This window comes from Fopius arisanus, unplaced genomic scaffold, assembly GCF_000806365.1.
Source record: "Fopius arisanus strain USDA-PBARC FA_bdor unplaced genomic scaffold, ASM80636v1 scaffold00016, whole genome shotgun sequence".
NCBI classification, from domain to species: Eukaryota; Metazoa; Arthropoda; class Insecta; order Hymenoptera; family Braconidae; genus Fopius; species Fopius arisanus.
The window spans coordinates 70,790-88,282 of NW_011887755.1; the positions used below are offsets into that span (position 1 = coordinate 70,790).

The 17,493-nt window shown below is 36.3% G+C and overlaps 6 protein-coding genes across 7 annotated transcripts in view; 4 read left to right on the forward strand and 2 right to left on the reverse strand.

Moving 5' to 3' along the window:
- The window catches only part of Polr3G (RNA polymerase III subunit G), a 19,926-nt gene extending 5,279 nt beyond the window's left edge, over nt 1-14,647 (reverse strand). The window contains exon 1 of the mRNA XM_011299986.1: nt 14,629-14,647. The gene's annotated coding sequence lies outside the window, so the exon portion shown is untranslated. The remainder of the gene's footprint in view (nt 1-14,628) is intronic.
- Nucleotides 412-3,157, reverse strand: LOC105263650 (DNA polymerase eta). The gene is made up of 2 exons (XM_011299983.1): nt 2,973-3,157; nt 412-2,896 (listed from the first exon to the last, which is right to left on the reverse strand). Exons 1-2 carry the CDS (start codon nt 3,055-3,057, stop codon nt 540-542), a joined length of 2,442 nt encoding a protein of 813 aa, XP_011298285.1. The 5' UTR covers nt 3,058-3,157; the 3' UTR covers nt 412-539.
- On the forward strand, nt 3,792-5,481 carry LOC105263649 (RNA exonuclease 4). Of its 2 annotated transcripts, none has more exons than XM_011299982.1 (3): nt 3,792-4,026; nt 4,112-4,464; nt 4,898-5,481. In XM_011299982.1, the coding sequence occupies exons 2-3, from the start codon at nt 4,159-4,161 to the stop codon at nt 5,447-5,449; spliced, it is 858 nt and encodes a 285-aa protein (XP_011298284.1). In that variant the 5' UTR covers nt 3,792-4,026; nt 4,112-4,158; the 3' UTR covers nt 5,450-5,481. The 2 variants fall into 2 exon arrangements, with proteins under 2 accessions (XP_011298284.1, XP_011298283.1); XM_011299981.1 differs by having other exon boundaries at nt 3,793-4,020.
- LOC105263648 (flavin-containing monooxygenase FMO GS-OX5) lies at nt 6,214-8,665 on the forward strand. Its single transcript, XM_011299980.1, has 6 exons — nt 6,214-6,543; nt 6,954-7,095; nt 7,167-7,437; nt 7,791-7,982; nt 8,064-8,227; nt 8,301-8,665. Exons 1-6 carry the CDS (start codon nt 6,314-6,316, stop codon nt 8,607-8,609), a joined length of 1,308 nt encoding a protein of 435 aa, XP_011298282.1. The 5' UTR covers nt 6,214-6,313; the 3' UTR covers nt 8,610-8,665.
- Nucleotides 8,764-15,181, forward strand: fs(1)M3 (female sterile (1) M3). Its single transcript, XM_011299978.1, has 3 exons — nt 8,764-8,806; nt 8,868-9,012; nt 9,275-15,181. Exons 1-3 carry the CDS (start codon nt 8,783-8,785, stop codon nt 14,824-14,826), a joined length of 5,721 nt encoding a protein of 1,906 aa, XP_011298280.1. The 5' UTR covers nt 8,764-8,782; the 3' UTR covers nt 14,827-15,181.
- A 21-nt stretch (nt 15,182-15,202) lies between these two features.
- Nucleotides 15,203-17,123, forward strand: LOC105263654 (small glutamine-rich tetratricopeptide containing protein). The gene is made up of 4 exons (XM_011299998.1): nt 15,203-15,419; nt 15,645-15,968; nt 16,127-16,597; nt 16,776-17,123. Exons 2-4 carry the CDS (start codon nt 15,649-15,651, stop codon nt 16,885-16,887), a joined length of 903 nt encoding a protein of 300 aa, XP_011298300.1. The 5' UTR covers nt 15,203-15,419; nt 15,645-15,648; the 3' UTR covers nt 16,888-17,123.
- The last annotated feature ends 370 nt before the right edge of the window (nt 17,124-17,493 follow it).

The window sequence follows — 17,493 nt, forward strand, 5'->3', positions numbered from 1 at the left end:
TCAGTGAATACATCCTCGATTTTCATGCTCCCCGGATACTTTTTTGAAAATTTCGAATTTTTCAAATTTCAGTGAGTACCTCCTCGATTTTCATGTTCTCCTGATACTTTTTCAAAAATTTAGAATTTTCAGATTTCAGTGAATACATCCTCCATTTTCATGCTCCCCTGATACTTTTTCAAAAATTTCGAATTTTTCCATTTCAGTGAATGCCTCCTCGATGTCCATGCTCCCCTGATACTTCTTTGAAAATTTTGAATTTTCAAATTTTAGTGAATACCTCCTCAATTTTCATGTTCCCCCGATACTTTTTCAAAAATTTCGAATTTTCACATTTCAGTGAATACTTCCTCAATTGTCATGCTCTCCTGATACTTTTACATCAGAATATTCAACATGATTACATACGTTTACATCAGAATATTCAACATGATTTCTTTTATTCGTTTATACCTCTCCATCTGCATCAATACTGTACATGTACATATGACAAAAATTGAATTTTTATTTCGGATGCCTTCGCACTGGTTCTCCAGCATTCATGTAAAGAAAGATTGGATATTCCGAGATTTTTTGCTGGGCGGGGGAGTTTCAATACTGAGTTTTCGTTTAATGCCTGGATATTGTGAATGTGATAATTCATGATTACCCCCCGTCGAATTTCCCGAATCTCTCTGGGTAGAATGATTAATCATTCTTTGTAGATTTTCCGCAACATGAAAATCACAGTGCTCTTGAAATTTACTGGCAATTATCATTTGACTGCACTCAGGACACTGCTTCTTTGAAGACACGTCACTGAAGTTCGATGAGTTGTTGACAAAGAAATTCATAATGATTCCATTTTTATGAGAGACTTTCGTGGAACTCCCCTTGGATTTGGTTGCTTTATTTTTTGTGATAATTTTTGTCTCTTTTTTATTACTACTGCTTGGTAAACTTGAAATTTTCGACGATTTTAGGTAATTATTTGCTGCTCGTTGAAGTTCAATGGGTAACAACTGTAATACTGAGGTATCAATATTATCTAAGTCAGGGAAAATCTCTTTGAGTTGGGCCACAGCATCATCTTCCTCCTTTGAGTTGATTTTCTCCTCTTCCTGCTCTTCATAATTCTTCATATCGCTTGTAGATGGATTCTCTTCAGGTTCACAATCATCGAATAAATCTGGAGATTTAATTTCACTCTCATCTGAATTTGACTTTAGTATTTCTACACTGATAAGTTTTTTAGTATTTTGGTAGTCAAGAGATGATCCATCAAAACTGAAAGCGGGTGCTGGCGATTCCGAGTCTTTTAGGGCATTCATAAAAAATGAATTTTTGAAATTATCGTCGTCCAAGGTCTTAGGTATATCTAAACTTAACTGGAGATTAGACTTTTGATCCATCACCTGAGGGATTGTAATATTAATATCATTAGTCTCCTGTTTAGAGATGAAGAAGTTGTTCAAGTTGTTTTTCTGTTCTTCTTTATGATGAACAATCTTCTTTTTCCTAGCGTAAGTTTTTAGACTCGCTTGATAAGGATTCACCTTTGCGTTGGAAGAATTATCTTCAATCTGTTGGAGATCAGAGCCCTTTACCACTATTTTAGACTTAATAAGTTCAGATGGATCTTCGATTGACTTGACTTTTAATTCATTGAGTTTACTTCCCCCATTGTTGAAGAAATTAACAAAATTTCCACTGCCTCTAGCAGCAACAAATTTTCCGGCTGACATTCCAATAAAAGCAACGGGCTTTTGCGTCGCTTTGGTAATAATATCAACGCATAAATTAGCAATCCTATCAATTTTATACGAAGTCAATGGACAACTTTTTGACTGTGAAATAATCTTCTTATCCTGATACCAGTGATAACTTAGTGATAAGTGTGTAGCACGCCTTTCATTCTCCTCCATATCCTGCTCCAATCGTTCGACCATCTCCTCAGTGAGAGAAACAACCCATTTCTTCAGATCCTCCAGCTTTGTGATGGCTGCTTTTCCAGGGAAATTCTTACTAGAGCCAATGGATTTACAGATGAGTTTGTTGGTAACTGTTTCATTATCAATACCTCTGGCAATATTGTATAACCATGAGCCAGTTTTATCACCGAAACGTTTTTGAAGATCTTGTAGAGAGTACCTTAGAAGATCGGCCATGACGTTGCACCCAAGAGATTCCACCACAATATTCCCGAATTTTCCTCCTAAATTTCTAACTTTCTTCACAGGAAGGGAATGATAAAGTCCAGGAACAGCAGCTGCGGGCAAAATTGTCTGTCTATTCGGCTTGTGAAGACCACAGGCTAGTTTAGCTAAGATCTTATTGTATGAAATACCAGCTGAACATCGATACTGACACTGAGACCAAATCTCACCCCTGAATTCCTCAACTAGCATTCCAGCAATTGCTAATTTTTTCGATTGAACATCTCCCAGATCTCCAAAGACTTCACTCATCCATGTTTCAATGCCGTTTTTTCTCTTCTCTTCATCATTACTATTATCATCGCAATATCCAACGACGAAAGTGTTGGACAAGGCCTCGACAATATTCACTTGGGATGGGTCAATTGAATTCATTCGTTCTTCAACGAGACTCGTAATGTCTAAGTAAGCCTCATCGATACTAGCTCTTTCAATTATTGCAGATTTTTTTTTCAATACCTCAATGACTTCTCTGCCTGCTGATCTGTACCTGCCGGTGTCTGGTTTATTTCTGAGTGGCGGAACGGTTACCAAAATTATATCTGGACACTTCTCCTTGGCCTCGGCTCCCTTCATATGACGAGTCACCCCAAAATTTCTCGCTTCGTAGTTGACAGCTATTATTGAGCTAGGACCAAAGCTCCCGTACTGAACAACAGCCAGAGGTTTTCCTTTCAGCTCCGGCTGCAATTTTGCTTCCACTTGACAAAAGAAACAGTCCATGTCGATGAGGACTACTATTCTATCACCGAGATTCGTCATTTTATGACGTTTTACCTTCTATGATTTTTTTGTGTCTCAAACACTGGATGGATTCTCTGTTGCACAAGTTTAATGTTTTTCGATATAATTTATAAATCATTAATGTTCTTTCCCATTATATGACGTACAAGAGCTATTTTACCGTGTTGTTATTGTTGTATGTTCCGATATGTTCTATATATATATACGTTCTATATATTTTACGATTCTTTGGGGCGATTTTAGAGGAGAGACTTCAACAAAATGTCTCATAACGGTGGCGTGTGAACTAATGTTAGTGTGGTCGATGTCAGCGGCATCGTAGTACTGCACCCCAAGGGAGAGAAGGCGCTACACACAATACTGGGGTGTCTGCCTGTCAGCCGACTCGGTAACTGCCTCAGTAGCAGTCCTGCTGTCATTTGGGAAAAAGTATCAGGAGAACATGACAATTGAGGAGGTATTCACAAAAATTTGAAAATTCGAAATTTTTGAAAAAGTATCAGGGAACATGAAAATGAAGGAGGTATTCACTGAAATTTAAAAATTCGAAATTTTCGAAAAAGTATCAGGGGAACATGGAAATCGAGGAGGTATTCACTGAAATCTGAAAATTCAAAATTTTTATAAAAGTATCAGGGGAACAGGAAAATCGAGGCGGTATTCACTGACATTTGAGAATTCAATGTTTTTAGAAAAGTATCAGGGGAGCATGACAATCGAGGAGGTATTCACAGGAATTGAAAAATTCGATTTTTTCAAAAATGTATCAAGGGAGCGTGTGGCGTCCTCTCTCCCTTGAGGTGAGGTGCTACGATGCCGATTGGGTCACTCAAATCCTCAGAACTGAGCCTCTACATTAGTCAATCCTCTCTGTCACAATCTAGCCTCGAAATTCAACTTTCAACTGTTTTTCAATAATAGTAGCAGCCTAGTCAAGGTTTTGTGAAGACGAATTACTGGGAAATTATCTCTGGATTTCACATTCCAGCTCGACGAATATTCGTGATAATCGATAGAAATACCAAAATAGATAATGCAAGAATGAAGAAAAAGAAATTCTAGACTGCGCCAGGCATAACTCGTAAGTGTAAGACAAACTTAGTAAAGACACGTGGTCTATCACCGAATGCAAAAATTGAGCCCTCAGTAAACTAGCGTCTCTAATTTTTCAGAAGAGCATCATTTTTACGTATCAGCAAATAAAGAAAGGGCCAGCTGAATGTTATCCAAAATGTTGTCACCTGAAATGGCGAGATCTTCCGCCGATACTGCAAAAAGAACAGAAAAAAATGAAATTTTAGAATCAAAGGAAAATAAAGGCGAATCAGAAAAAGGCAAGCATGATACAAAGAAAAATAAATCGTCGTCTAGGACTGCCAATCCCAATTGGCAGACCTACAAAGATATTGTCAATACATCTACGACACAAAAATCACCTTCTAAACGGCAATCAACAAACTCTGACTCATCCTATAGAGGCAAGAGGTCGGCTAAACGGAAAAATACTTCACAATCCATCAAATCTGTAAGTTAACGTGTGATGAATCATGAGTACATATTATTTTGGTAAATATACTCCGAAATGGTATACATCTTTGCTTATCGGCAATCTATCAGTACATCTGTGACGATAGGCTATCGCTCGAGAACCTTCAGGCACAAAAATATTTTCGTTGAGAATAATGCAATCTTGTGGCTCTGAATTGACTGAACTCAACTCATAGATAACCACATACCACGATTTTTGGAATTCACTATTTATGAATAAATTCTACGAATTCTGGAAATAAATACATATGTGTAAATTTATCTCAGTCAATATATTGTAACTATTTTGTATTCATTATTTTTGACTATGATATACTTTAGAATCTTTAGAAAGTTTAGATGATGAAAATTGTGAAGAAAATTGAGGTCTTTGAAAAAAATAATATAACTTGAATTTTCTGAACTTCTAGATGGCATCCAATGTGGAAGCGAAAATGAATCTCAATGACATGACGCTGACAAAACACGTGGCAATGGACTGCGAAATGGTTGGCATTGGGGACGGTACCGAGAGTATGTTAGCTAGAGTATCGATTGTCAATCGTCATGGTGCTTGCATTTACGACAAATACGTCAAGCCTAGAGAAACCGTACAAGACTACCGAACTCCAGTGAGTGGAATTCGACCCCATCACCTCCAGAATGGTGAAGATTTTCATGTAGTTCAGAAAGAAGTAGCGGATATTTTACAAGGAAAGATTTTAGTTGGCCATGCACTCAAAAATGATCTCGCAGTTCTTTTTCTGTCTCATCCAAAAAGACATCTCCGAGATACATCGAGGTACAACCTTTTTAGGAGCGTCTCTAAAGGCAATACACCAAGTTTGAAAAAACTCGCAGGTGAGCTATTAGGAATCGACATTCAGGGAGGTGAACATAATTCGGTGGAGGACGCCAGGACTGCAATGCAACTTTATGTCCTCTATAAAGATCATTGGGAATCTGATATCTACCGTAGATGATCTTTGAAGAAGTCAATCAACAGTTATCTAATCAAATGTGAAAGTGAACGATGAAATCCTACCAATTGGTTCTTTATATGGTTTTGGTTACAGTATCAGTCGGTAGAGAATGAATTTTAAAAAGAAATATAAAAAACATATTCCAGTCAGCTCAAAAACTATCGCCTCATTAGTGCCGACCATGTCATCGATTATCTTTTGAGAAATGATAAGTGATCTGTGAAGACTTTCGTGTGTATCAGTTTGAAAAATTAAAAAGGAAGAGTTTCATTCACTTTTGCATTATAATTCAATGATAAATAACTGATTTTATTGAGAATTGTCTTCTAAACTTAATTCGTTGATATACAGAAAATTTTTAGCATTGTTCATTGCAACGGTGAAAATATTTTCTTATTGTTAAGGTAATGTTATAAATAATAAAGATGTTGCTAATTTTTCACAATAAAAAAGATTTTTATTATGAGTTAAGTAAACCCATCATATCCAGATCATGTGGAATTTCACGACTTTCTCATCAGTACTTTTTAATGCATAGAAAATTGTAGTTACTCTTTGTACTGCAACCAGTGCCGCAGTTATTAGTTATTCTCTCATTATATAAAATTATCCAAGCGTGTCTTCGAGGCTTGTGTCCTCAGATTCTTTTGAATGTACAAATTGAGGAGTGAAAACGTTATCGGAGGGGAGTAGTATATAGGTGACAGGCTATCTTGTATTAACCACGCTGAGATTGCGACACGAGGGAAAAGAGAGGAGCAATTGGTCCGGTTTTTTCTTCATTTCTGTCTCGTGATCAGTACAATCAGTGTAGACGTTTAACTCCCGAGAGTTAGTTGTTCAGCGAGGAAGAATTTTTTAAATATGCGGGTACTTGTTATTGGAGCCGGAAGTGCTGGACTAGCTGCCCTCAGACATTGCGTAAAGGATTTGAAAAAGTCGGCAGAGAGTGCAACAATTGGAACCCGAAAAATTAGTGAAGTTGTTTGTTATGAACGATGCGATAAAATTGGGGGGACTTGGGTCTATACTGAAAAAATTGGAGTTGATAAGTATGGGCTGCCCATTCACTCCAGCATGTATGATAGCCTAAGGTGATTACCTCTTCTTTTACTCTTTCAAATATTTTCCATTATTAAATAAAATGTATTCTGTATTTCTCTAGTGAAAGGATAAAGCGTTCCAGTTAAAATAATGTATTCCGATAAAGATCGATTTTCCTGCGATTCTCCCGATGGATTTGATAATTAGAATGTTTATAATATTCTACAGTTAATGAATATAACATTTCCCAGGCAACGAATTTTAAGGAGATGCATTCACTCAGTTTAGAAAATAACGAATAATTGAAGTAATTGTAGCTTTCGACTAGACGAGATCTTTCACCAGTCGAATTTTTTCGATTCCCATAAGAAGCATTTTATGTATTGATTTCTAAAAATAGTTTTTTTATTGTTTATTGTTTTCTTCCTCGATTTAATTGAGTTGAATTCCTGTTGGGTAGGACTAATTTGCCGAAAGAAGTCATGGGATATCCAGACTTCCAATACGATGTGAAAACCACCAAAAGCTATCTGACGCGTACGGAAATCCTAGATTTCTTAGAGCGGTACTGCGACCACTTTGACATTCGCCAATACATACAAGCAAGTATTGCATCTACAAATTATGTACAACAATCCATTATAATCCCTGAGTAATTTCGGAATTCGCATAGTTTGTTCATAATGTGGAGCTGATCGAACCTTCCCTTGAAGAGGAAAATCAGAAGCAATGGAAAGTAACGGTGAGGAATCTCAAAGAGGGACTGACGAAGGTAGAATATTTTGATGCGATTATGGTCTGCAACGGTCATTATTTCCAACCGTATGTACCAACCATTGAAGGCAACGAGAAGTTCAAAGGAAAAAAATTGCACAGCCACGATTATCGAGTTCCTGACGCTTTCGAAAATAAAACTGTTGTTGTTGTTGGTGCAGGACCGTCAGGTATTCACAATATTATATGGCGTTACATAATTATACTTAAGGCCCGGGTGGATTATCTAGAAAAGATAATTTACTCCGAAATTCGGATTCCTAATTACTTTGGCAATTAATCGTTTTTTTTTCAATAATTCTTAGCTAGCGTTCTAACGGTTGTCAACAACTAGGCCGCTAGCTAACAATTATCAAAAAAAACGATTAATTGACGGAGTAATTAGAAGTCCCAATTTTGGAGTAAATTATATTTTCTAGACAGCCCATCTGGGCCTTAAGCGACTGCAAGATTCAACCCAAAAAATGGAACATCCGTTCATTTGAATTTTTCATTATTACAATTGATTTTATGGTGTTGATAGGAATGGATTTGGCTTTGGAGATTTCGAAAAAGGCCCGAAATGTTATCTTAAGCCATCACAATAAAGATCCAATCCGTACAATCTTCCCAGAAAATGTAATTCAGCTTCCCGATATAAAAAAAATGTTGGAAAACGAAGTGGAGTTCGTGGACAACACTAGAAGAGAAGTTGACGTTATTTTATACTGCACTGGTGAGACCAATTGAAATGTCGACAAAAATTCAATACGTTATCAATTTCATTAATTTGAATAATTAAATGGGATGATTAAAGGATACAAGTACAATTTCTCATTCCTATCCCGGCAATGTGGGGTGAGAGTTGAAGATAATATGGTGACACCACTTTGGAAGCATCTCTTGTCTGTGGAAAATCCAACATTAGCTCTTATCGGTCTTCCGTTTTATGTCTGTGCCTTCAGCATGTTCGATTTACAAGTAAGTATTTTAAACAGCTACTTTATGAGGCTGAAAAATGAATCCACAATTTTTGGGAATTATTTGTGTTAAGGTACGATTTGTCGTGGAGTATTGGACAGGAAAAAAAACATTGCCATCAAGAGAGCAGATGGTTGCTGAGGAGACTCAAGAATTAGAGAAGAAAAAACTACAAGGACTGAAGAAACGTCATTTTCACATGATGGGGCCTGAGCAAGGTCGTTACTACGACGATTTAGCCATTACTGCTGGGCTCATTCCTCTACCCCCTGTTCTCACGAAACTCCACAATGAGAGTAGTCTGCGATTCCTAGAGGATCTTGTTCACTATCGAGAGGATAGATATCAAATATTAGATGACTTTAATTTTGTTCAATTGTAATTCACATCTATATCGAGCAATTCGAAGCAATAAACCGCCACGATATCAACATATTATTCAGATTCTACCTTTGCTTGTATACAACGTATTATAATGGATCAACTCTTCCTTTGTAATGATTTATTACCCAAATTAAATTTCAGTTCTCACTCAACTGCTGACTAGTGTACGCGATGGGCTTTCATGGAGTAATTATAGTAAGTACAAATGTTTCAAGTGAAAATGAAAGACATTGTTTTATCCACCATTATTTTGCAGATTTTTTTCATTACCGTAATCCGTTCAATAGTGTTTAATGATGCTAGTGTCTCGCTGTGTCCACAAACTATCGAATATATCGATGGAAAATTACGAAACAGTAAAGTGGAAATTGCCAAGACTTATGTGTACGATCCAGACTCAGGTGAACTAGTATATGAAAATTATTTTGTTGCTACTAGATGATTGGGAAAAAATATTACCATGCAACAATTTGCATTCGGTGAGGCATGTTCTTAGGTTTAACAAAAACAGCCATCTTGCTAATTTATTCTAAGAGATCAATATTTTATGAACAGAGCATTTCAAGGTAATAGCTTTCAGAATTTGAGAGGTATAAAAAAAATAACAGCTCTCACGTCAAATTTTTTCAATTCATCATCGAATTTATGTGTTGTGAATTTTAGCTACCAGCGTAACATACGATATAGAATGGAAAAGTCTGTGGACTCAAGATTTGGACTACCATGCGTTGACCATCGGTCTCTCCAACGAGATGTTTGTTTTGATCGACAGTGACCGAGTGATATTAATCAGCGTAACCTTGAATCCACCTGAATTATTTAAAACTCCAATCAGCCGTCATGGGGTGTCCGTCCACCGTTCCGATACTCCAATGAAATTTATAAGAAGGATCACGTGGAAGAATACGATTTATCTCTTAATTTGTTATGAGATAAATTTCTGTAACATCTACACAAGCCCATCAAACCTGGAATTTCAATATCAACATAGTCTGGCGTACGAGATGAGTATCCCCACGGATGCCAATTTCTTCATCGACAACAATAATTTGTACCTCGTGGTAGCTACTAGCTTTAACGCATATCCAGCCTGTTCAGTAATCTACCGTTGGACAGAAACCTACATGGACGAAATAGCAAAGATTTTCCTCAAATCTGTTATTTCCGTTCTTACTTTCAATCATAGAAATGCGAGAGTACTTATCTTCGCTCAAAATGATGAACAATCTCCTGTGGGATCTCAAATTTATAAATTAATAATCGACGGTTCAACTGGACACGGGAATCTAGAAATCAGCCAATTTCTTCCCACAAGTAGACCAGTAGGAATGCGCCTGTATAGCCACAAGGGTTGCAACTTCCTCCTAGTGGTGAACGAAACTGAAAGCCACGTCTTCTGGTGGGATGGTACAGAATTTCTCCCTTGGATACCAGTGAAAAATATCAAAGGAGAAAGTCTTTTGAATTCTGTCCAGATTGGCAACGATACCTTCCTCTTTGTAGCTCAACGCAACGTTCTCAGTTTGTACAAAGTTACTAGCATGCATTATGAACTTTTAGACACTCGTGAATTTCCAGATGTCATTAGAATTATTGACATAGGCGTTTGGAATGATGGAAAAACTATTTCGATTGTTCTCATATCTGAGATAAGCCCCAATCGTTATAGAGTTGAACCTGTGCAGTTCTTGATGAACGTAATTAAGAAAGGAGATGCTCAAACCAAAGATCTCCATCATAATTCTAATGCAACTGAGATTTGCTTAACGAAAATGGAAGAGAAATTGAACAAGTCCATGGAAAATGTTGAGAAGAGCAGATTTATGTGGGAGCATCTTCATTCAGCTCATCAAAGTGTTGTAATTGATGCCTTAGAAGCAGATGTTATCATTAGATCTGCCCAAGAATCGATAACAATTGAGAATATAGACATTACCGATAACACTACCGAAGAGATTATTCCTCCTACTGAATTAACGACTCTAATAGAATATCTTGAAGCTGAAATATCGAAGTCTTTGAACAAATCTCAATACTTGATTGCCATTAATTCAACCACAAGGACATTAGTTCTTCCAGCTTTAATTATCACGAATGAAGCAATCTTCGAGAATTTGAATACACCAGCTTTAGAGACTCAACTGATAAATAATAAAGATCCTAATGAATATTTCCATAATGCAATTTCTATAACGAGAGATCAAGTGTTTAATGAAATATTGAAAGGGAATAATGTGACTATTAATAATCTAGAAGTGGAATCTATGTGTGGAATATCCAGAGATTTATGGCTATTGAAAAACGAATCCGTGAAAATACCATTGAAGCCTCTTTCAGGACCGACGGGTCTTCAGATTGAAATAAATATTGAAAACGATACAGTCTTCATGACTTCTGACATTTTTATACGGAAATTTGAAACTAGTGTCTTGAATTCGGTGAATGTAACAAGCTTTATGAATGATTTGTTTATTACTGGGCAGAATCAAGTAATTAATTGTGACATAGTATTCGACCATTTGTTGGTTGACAATTTAATCCTTCAACAATTGAATGGAATTGCTACAGAGAAATTATTAACAATTACAACGGATCAGAGCTTTAATGATTCTGTATCCATCAATTCGTTGGAGGTTCAACATATTTACGTCGACAGAATCAACGGAGTTGATCCCGAAAGAGCAGCCAGAGTCTCTAAGGAAAACGTTATTAAGGGTCAAGTTACAGCAAACAATCTGAAGATTATAGACGAGCTCATTCTGGATGACAAGTGCGAGTTATTCAAAAAAGTTGAGCACATGTACGTGTACGATAATGTTACGATAATTGGAAGTGTCTCGATAGGACGCCTGCAGATTCAGAATCGTGCAAACATTAATCTCGAAAATTTAGCCATTCGTGGAAATGATGTAGACAGACTAACAGAAAAATTCTGGATGAAATCGACTGACCAAGTGATTAATAATCGTGTGAGTACGTTTGAAAATGGTATAACAATTGATGAATTAGAGACAGAATACCTCAATGACATCGGGAAGAATGAATATCTGTATACAACAGGAGAAAATATACCACCGCGATTCCCAGACATTCATTTCAATCATTTTGTTGTAAATGGCACGATTTTCCATGAGAATCGCACAAAAAATTGCATTGAAATCACCGAAGATGCTTTGATATTCAACACAAAGCTTTTCTTCAAAGAGTTGAATGTTTCAAATATCCTAACAAGACAGTACAATGGAATCCCAATTTATGCAATAATGGAAACCAGCAGCGATGACTCTGTACCCATCTCCCTCCCTAACTGTGCAGCACAAAGAATTATCATAAATAATGATACACACCTCATCCATCTTCAATTTCAAATTCTGAATAAACGAAACATTTCTGACTTACTTTTTACTGATCAACATCATAACGTGGAGAACGTCAAGACATCTGAGTTCACAGTAGCTGAATTTCGATCATCAAATCACAGTACGAAATTCCCAAGGGCTGCAAGTGATTTCATTCCATCTGCAGAGATGAATATAATTATTCAAGGACCACTCGTTATCGAAGAAAATTTCTATATCGAGGGATTCATAAACGGCCTAAATATCACTGATTATTTTCACCAATTATCGAAAGCAGATATTCAAATTCATGACTCACATCCTGTTTTCGAGAAACTCAATGTTTTGAAAGACACTACAATTCCGTTTTTTCAAAACATCGATGTTGATAAATTCGTTAAAAATATCTTTTCCAAAACCAGAGATCAAACTCTGACTGGAACAAAAACTTTTCATCGCGTGACGGTTAATAATGTGGATTCCGATGTTGTCAATGGAAAAAATATTGACAAAATGTATTTTGTTAATAGTTCCATAATTTGCGAGGGTGAGGTTTTCTTCACATCTCTTTCTACTGATGTAGATGCATTTACAGTTAATACTATTAATACGACATTAATTCAGAGGGATGTGTCGTATATAGTGTCAAAGAACATCAGCCAGATGACTCTTACTGGAATTGCCCATTGGGAAAATTATGATTCCCAAAAAAATTTATCACATATAATCAAAAATTCCGTGAGGATTGGTTCTAATGAAATCATTACAACTTCGATTGACTTATCACAAGTAGAGTACGTCGAAATAGCGTCACTTTATACCGAGAATTCATCTCTCTTGGAGATTGAAACCATCATCCAAGATGCTCTGCTACGCACCAACAATTCTGTGAATAAATTCAGTGGAATGAAAATATTTATGGATATTGTAGAATTGGAGGAACTCGTCGTTGATAATCTACAAATAGATAAACTGGAGACAACAACCGTCCACGACCTTAATTCCTCAATAGTTCGTAAATTTGAGGACTTGAAAATAATTAATGGAACATGTACTTTCCTAGATGAAATAACTATAATTAATTTGAAGACTACACATCTTGGCCCAGGATTACCAAATATCTCCTCTCTCTTCACCATATCCCAGAGTGCTGATAATCATCTTCCAAATGGTGCACGTTTTAATAACTTAGTAATTAAAGAATCAGCGCAAGTCTTCTCTTTGGATGGAGTTTCTATCGATAAATTTTTGGAAGACAGAGTAACGCTCACTGGAAATCACACAATTCCATCAAAGGTTCGCTTCAACGGTCAGATTCATATTCTCGATAATATCGAAGTAGAGACAACTGTCAATGGAATTTCTCTTCATGATGTCATCATGAAGGATTCGGCAGAACTACAAATAATAGAAGGTGTTAAAAGTTTCAGAGAAGATTTGGTAGTTGGGGACGTTGAGGCTCCTCTATTCAATAGAATAAATATCCTTGAAGCATATAATAATGGAATATTGAACGACGACTCTGCACTTATCAAGGGAAATCTAGTCATCAAAGGAGATATCGAATTGTTGCAAAATACGACAGTTGCGGCTGATATCAATGGCCTGAAGATCAGCTCTGCTACAAAAAGTTTTGATGATAGCTCAAATCAAGATTTCAGGATAACTGAGAGTAACTTGACAGCCATAAATGCATTAATTAATACCACCATCAACATCTCCACTCAACGACATCTTTCACAGTTGTTCTATTATATTGAACTTGAAGACCAGCTGGAAACTCCTCACGCCAAAAGTGCTCCGAAGGTCAAGCCAGTGGTCTCTGATAATCCAACGAAATTTAATTTTCATGCAATACAATTAAAAGAGCATTGTCCAGGATTACCCAGCGGTTGTTCCTGCAGAAATCAATACAACATAGAATTATCAGGTAATCAATTCACATCGCACAAGGCGGATAATTCGATGATTGTATTTAACTTTCATGATATGAATAATCTATTTATCATTACCATCACCACAACAACGATCTCTAGTTCCTTGAAATGTAGTTTGACGCCTGCAAATGATGAGTTCACAGTGATTAATTGGAGGGCACGCGACAATTCGACTGCTATTGGTAATTCTACACATAATTCCGAGAAAATTATGGGATATCTGAGTGATGCCCAAGTATTTGTGCATGATGGAGTAATTTATATCGTGCTGGTTATATCCTATGATGCAGAAAAAAAGACACATCAAGCTGATTCGTTAATTTACAAGCTGAACCTGCAGAAAAATCGATTGAAGCTTAAATTAAAGGTCTCTATGTACAACGCAGGTGCTGTTGAGGTATTTGAAATACCTGAGAAAGGATCACACATCCTAATAGCTTCTGAACAAGCTAGTAACTCTCAGAAGTGCGCAAAGTCTCTGCTTTATAGGATTAAACCCGGAGAAAATGTGTTTGAATTGCAAAGAACATTTTACTCCGGTGGAACAAGAAGAGTTAAAAGTCTTACTCATCGACATCAGCATTTTGTGCTGCTGGATGACGTACAAACAAATACCATTCATATTTACAATTACAGAGAGAGTTTCGATAACTTCTATCTCTATCAAAGTCTTTATTTTGAATGTGGAATTCGTGATATTGAGATTTATTATTCTGGGGAATTGGGATGGAGTGATGCTTACGTATTGATTACTACTGAAGACAGCAGGTTCTTCTTGTATCAATACATGATGAGCGGAAAATTCCAGGAGAGGATGAACAAATGGATCGACGGAATCATCTCTGTGACTCCTCTTAATTTACCGGATACCCACTACCTTCTATTCACTATGACTGACAATAGTACTATTTATAGACTTGTACCGCAGGGATTACTATAGTCTTCCGTGCAATTAATTGATCTCAAAGTAGACTTCAGCTAATTCGTAGCAGACGATTGAAAAAATTACAGAGAAGATACATATTCAATAAATATCTCTCAAAAAAAGGCAACATAACATGAAATAAAGTGCCGAAGGAATGCATCTTTCATACTCCAGTTAATTGTTAATAAAATCGAATGATAAAATTATAAAGAAATCAACATGTGTGAATTTGTTGTGTTTATGTGTTTGTATTTAATGAAATATACTTGTTATGCACTTTTTTTTTGTTAAATAAAATGGAATGGAATATTTTTCATTGAAACTACGCTGATCTGTTGTGATTTTTAAATGAACCGCTTGCAAGAGAAGTGGCGCATTCGTGCTGCAACACGAAATTATCCGACACAAAACCCCACGTAGATACATTACTTACGCTATGTTATACTGCATACCGGTATTCATCTGGAAAGAAAATTATTAAACCTCTTTTTCTACCGTGTCGTAGCAATAAACAATTACCTGGATCCTTTAACCTTCTATTCGAAAACAATAAATTATTTTCATCGAGTACCAGTTGAAAAGGCGTATACAACGAAATAAAAGGAGAGGTAAAATCATCCGAATTTCACGCTATTTTCAGAATTCACGAAAAGTTTATCATGACAAGATAAAATGAGAGTACTATTGAAACTAAATCCACCTGTAGTGAAATTTGTAGAGGTAGAATATTGGCTAGACAGTGATACAATCTTCCTAGTTGAGTTTTAGGTTATAAAGGACATTTTATTTGTAATGATGATGATGAGACAATTTTGATACTTTTAAATCAACAGGAAAATGGCTGTGAAAGGTCTTGTTGCTAGTATAATTCGCTTTTTGACGAAGCAATTAGAGGAGGGAGATATAACCCCAGACTCCCGTGAAAGTCTTGAAGTGGCGATTCAATGTTTAGAGAGTGCCTACAATGTCCAGGCATCAGATTCTCCACCGAATTTTGATCTATTAAGTTCTTATGAAACATCGTTGGAGGCATACAATTTTCCACCTAGTCGCGAAGCAACTGCCGAGGAAAAAAGCGAGGCTGAAAGATATAAAAATCAGGGTAATTCTCTCATGAAAGAGGATAAAATTCCAGGCGCTATCGAATTGTATACCAGGTACGTATCAATATAGATGGATTGCAATCAGCAATTAATATTTATAAATTATTATTATTCCAATTGACTACGAATAAGTCTCATTGAAGAATAATAAAAAACTCAATGGAGTGCCCTGAAAATTGACAATTGTTTACAAATTTTTATGCTCAATTCAGAGCAATTGAATTGGATGGACGCAATGCAGTTTACTACGGGAACCGTGCAGCAGCATATAGTAAAATAGGAAATCACCGGCGTGCTGTAAAAGATTGCGAAACAGCGCTTAAAATTGATCCTACCTACAGCAAAGCCTACGGACGCCTCGGCTTGGCATATTCAAGTTTGGAAAAGCACAGGGAAGCGAAAGAAAGTTATCAAAAAGCACTCGAAATGGAGCCAGATAATGAGAGTTACAAGAATAATCTTCAGTTGGCTGAGGAGAAGTTGGCGCAACAGGGAGTCAGCAATATTGGACTTGGTGCTAACAATCCAGGTTTTCCAATGGATTTGAGCAGTATGCTCTCAAATCCTGCACTCATGAGCATGGCTAGACACATGTTGTCAAATCCGGGGATGCAGAATATGCTGGGGGATCTTATAAGTGAAAATATTGAGCAAGGAGGAAGAATGGAGGCCCTAATTGAAGCGTAATTATCCTTACATGTCTTCAATTAGTAATTCCATCTGATTGATATATATTCGAGGTTTAAATTCCATATACTTTAACTGGTTCTATATGAATATAGGAAATATATGGCTTGCAGCGCATTGAAAAATTGATGGACTTTTTTTTAAATTCAAACATTTTGATTTTTTAATTTCTAGAGGACAGCAATTGGTCCAGCAAATGCAGTCCGCCAACCCTGAGCTCATAGAATCTCTCAGAAGACAGATGGGTGGTGGACCAAATGACCCCGATCCACCTCAGCAGAATTAAACTTCCAACAACTTGGATGGTTGATTTGTGGGCAATCAATCATTATTCATAATTGTCCCGTGATAATCGTCAGCGTGACTTTTCGTTCAACTGCAACATTCTTCTCTTCAGTTTTCTTCAATCCATTTGATTATAAATTATATTATTAGTTTCTGTTCCTAAATCATGTTGTTTCTAGTGCTTAGGAGTTGACATGTATTCGAGCATTATTATAATAAACGGACATCAATGCGTAATACAGCGTTGATAATTATTTAGCCCCCTGCATGCGACTATAACGGATCTCTGCTGTAGTATGTAAAGAAGAAACTCTCCAATAAGGTGATACCGTGAATAAAACTCGCATTGGTTTATATATAAAAGATGACATAAAATCTTTATTACAAAAAATAAATTAATTTACTTTAAATACAAAAATACATTGATAATTAATATTAATAATACTCTCTATAGAGTGATGATTTATTCATTATTATTATAATTTGGAATTCGTCAGATAAAATCTAGCGTTAATTTATCCCTTTTTAAATTTCGTAGTCGTTTGAATTGCTACCATTTATGAATATTTAGCATTCAAAATTGGGCCTAGTGAGATGAAATTTACAA